Here is a 1,110-nt window from a genome sequence, read left to right on the forward strand (position 1 = left end):
TCCTCCGGCTCCTCGTCTCTCGGCGCCGCGTCCGGGCCGACGCTCGCGTCCTCCGGCGCCGCGTCCGGGTCGACGCTCGCGTCCTCCGGCGCCGCGTCCGGGTCGACGCTCGCGTCCTCGTCGCTGGCAGCGGCCTCGTCCGCGGCGGGCGCCTCGTCGGGAGCCGGCGCGGCGGCGGGCGGCGCCTCTGCGTCGGCGGGCGCCGCCGGGGCCTCGGGTCGCTTCTCCGCCGCGGCGCTCGCATCGGTCCGCACCGGGACGAGCTCCGGCGACGGGGCGGCACCCAGATCCCTCGAATTTTGGCAGCCCATTTTATTGATGGCGTTTCAACTGATCGTTGAGGCCTTGGTTGAACATGCCCCCCCCCCCCCCGCCGATCGCCTGACCCGCGCCGCGCCGTTACGCTTGCTCCCACGCGTCCTCCGGGGCCACGGCGGCCGCGGCGGCCGCGGGCTTGGTCGCGCGGTCGCGCTTGCAGACCTCGTCGGCCGCGCCCGGCACGTGGCAGCGCGCGTCGACGAGGAGGTCGTGGAGCTCGCGGACGGCGGCGCCGTCGGCGTCGTCGCCGAAGCCGCCCCGGAGCGCGCCCCCGCGGAGGTCGCGCTTGTACGCGTCGCGCCAGTAGGCCTTCGCGAGCCGCTGGACGCCCTGGAGCGCGCCCTTGGACGCGAAGCCGTCGTACTTGCGCCGGAGGTTCATGGGCGCCGCGTCGGCCCAGGCCGAGAGCTGGACGTGGGGCAGGGACTGGAGCAGGTCCGCGGCGACGGGACTGTGCTCGACGACCTGTGTGCAAATCAAATCTTCAACCCGACTTCAATGTGCGCGTATGCGAATGTTTTGACACGAGCACTTCCGCCGTGCTTCGAGAACTCGCTAAGAGCAATCGATTCGTCCAAAAATCAGCCAAATCGACTTCGATTTGACCGAGCTAGAGAATTCTCAAGTTTGGCCCCGACGTCCCAGCTCACTGGTTGATTTCCACGCAGTCGACGACGGGCACGCAGCCGAAGAAGAGCGCGTCCCAGACGCGCGCGTCGTCGGCGCCGCGGCCGTCGCGCGCGGGGAGCGCCGCGAACTTGGCGCCGAGGAGCCGCTCGCCGTCGCCGGAGG

At 71.8% G+C, this 1,110-nt stretch overlaps 1 protein-coding gene across 1 annotated transcript in view; it reads right to left on the reverse strand.

Annotated features, from left to right (window-relative positions):
- The window catches only part of AURANDRAFT_68929 (hypothetical protein), a gene marked incomplete at both ends in the record, with an annotated part of 6,276 nt that extends 5,493 nt beyond the window's left edge, over positions 1-783 (reverse strand). The window contains one exon of the mRNA XM_009044664.1: positions 433-783. Coding sequence (XP_009042912.1) covers positions 433-783 — 351 coding nt within the window. The remainder of the gene's footprint in view (positions 1-432) is intronic.
- Between the last annotated feature and the right edge of the window lie 327 nt (positions 784-1,110).

Source organism: Aureococcus anophagefferens (genome assembly GCF_000186865.1).
Source record: "Aureococcus anophagefferens unplaced genomic scaffold AURANscaffold_621, whole genome shotgun sequence".
In the NCBI taxonomy this organism is placed as follows: Eukaryota; class Pelagophyceae; order Pelagomonadales; family Pelagomonadaceae; genus Aureococcus; species Aureococcus anophagefferens.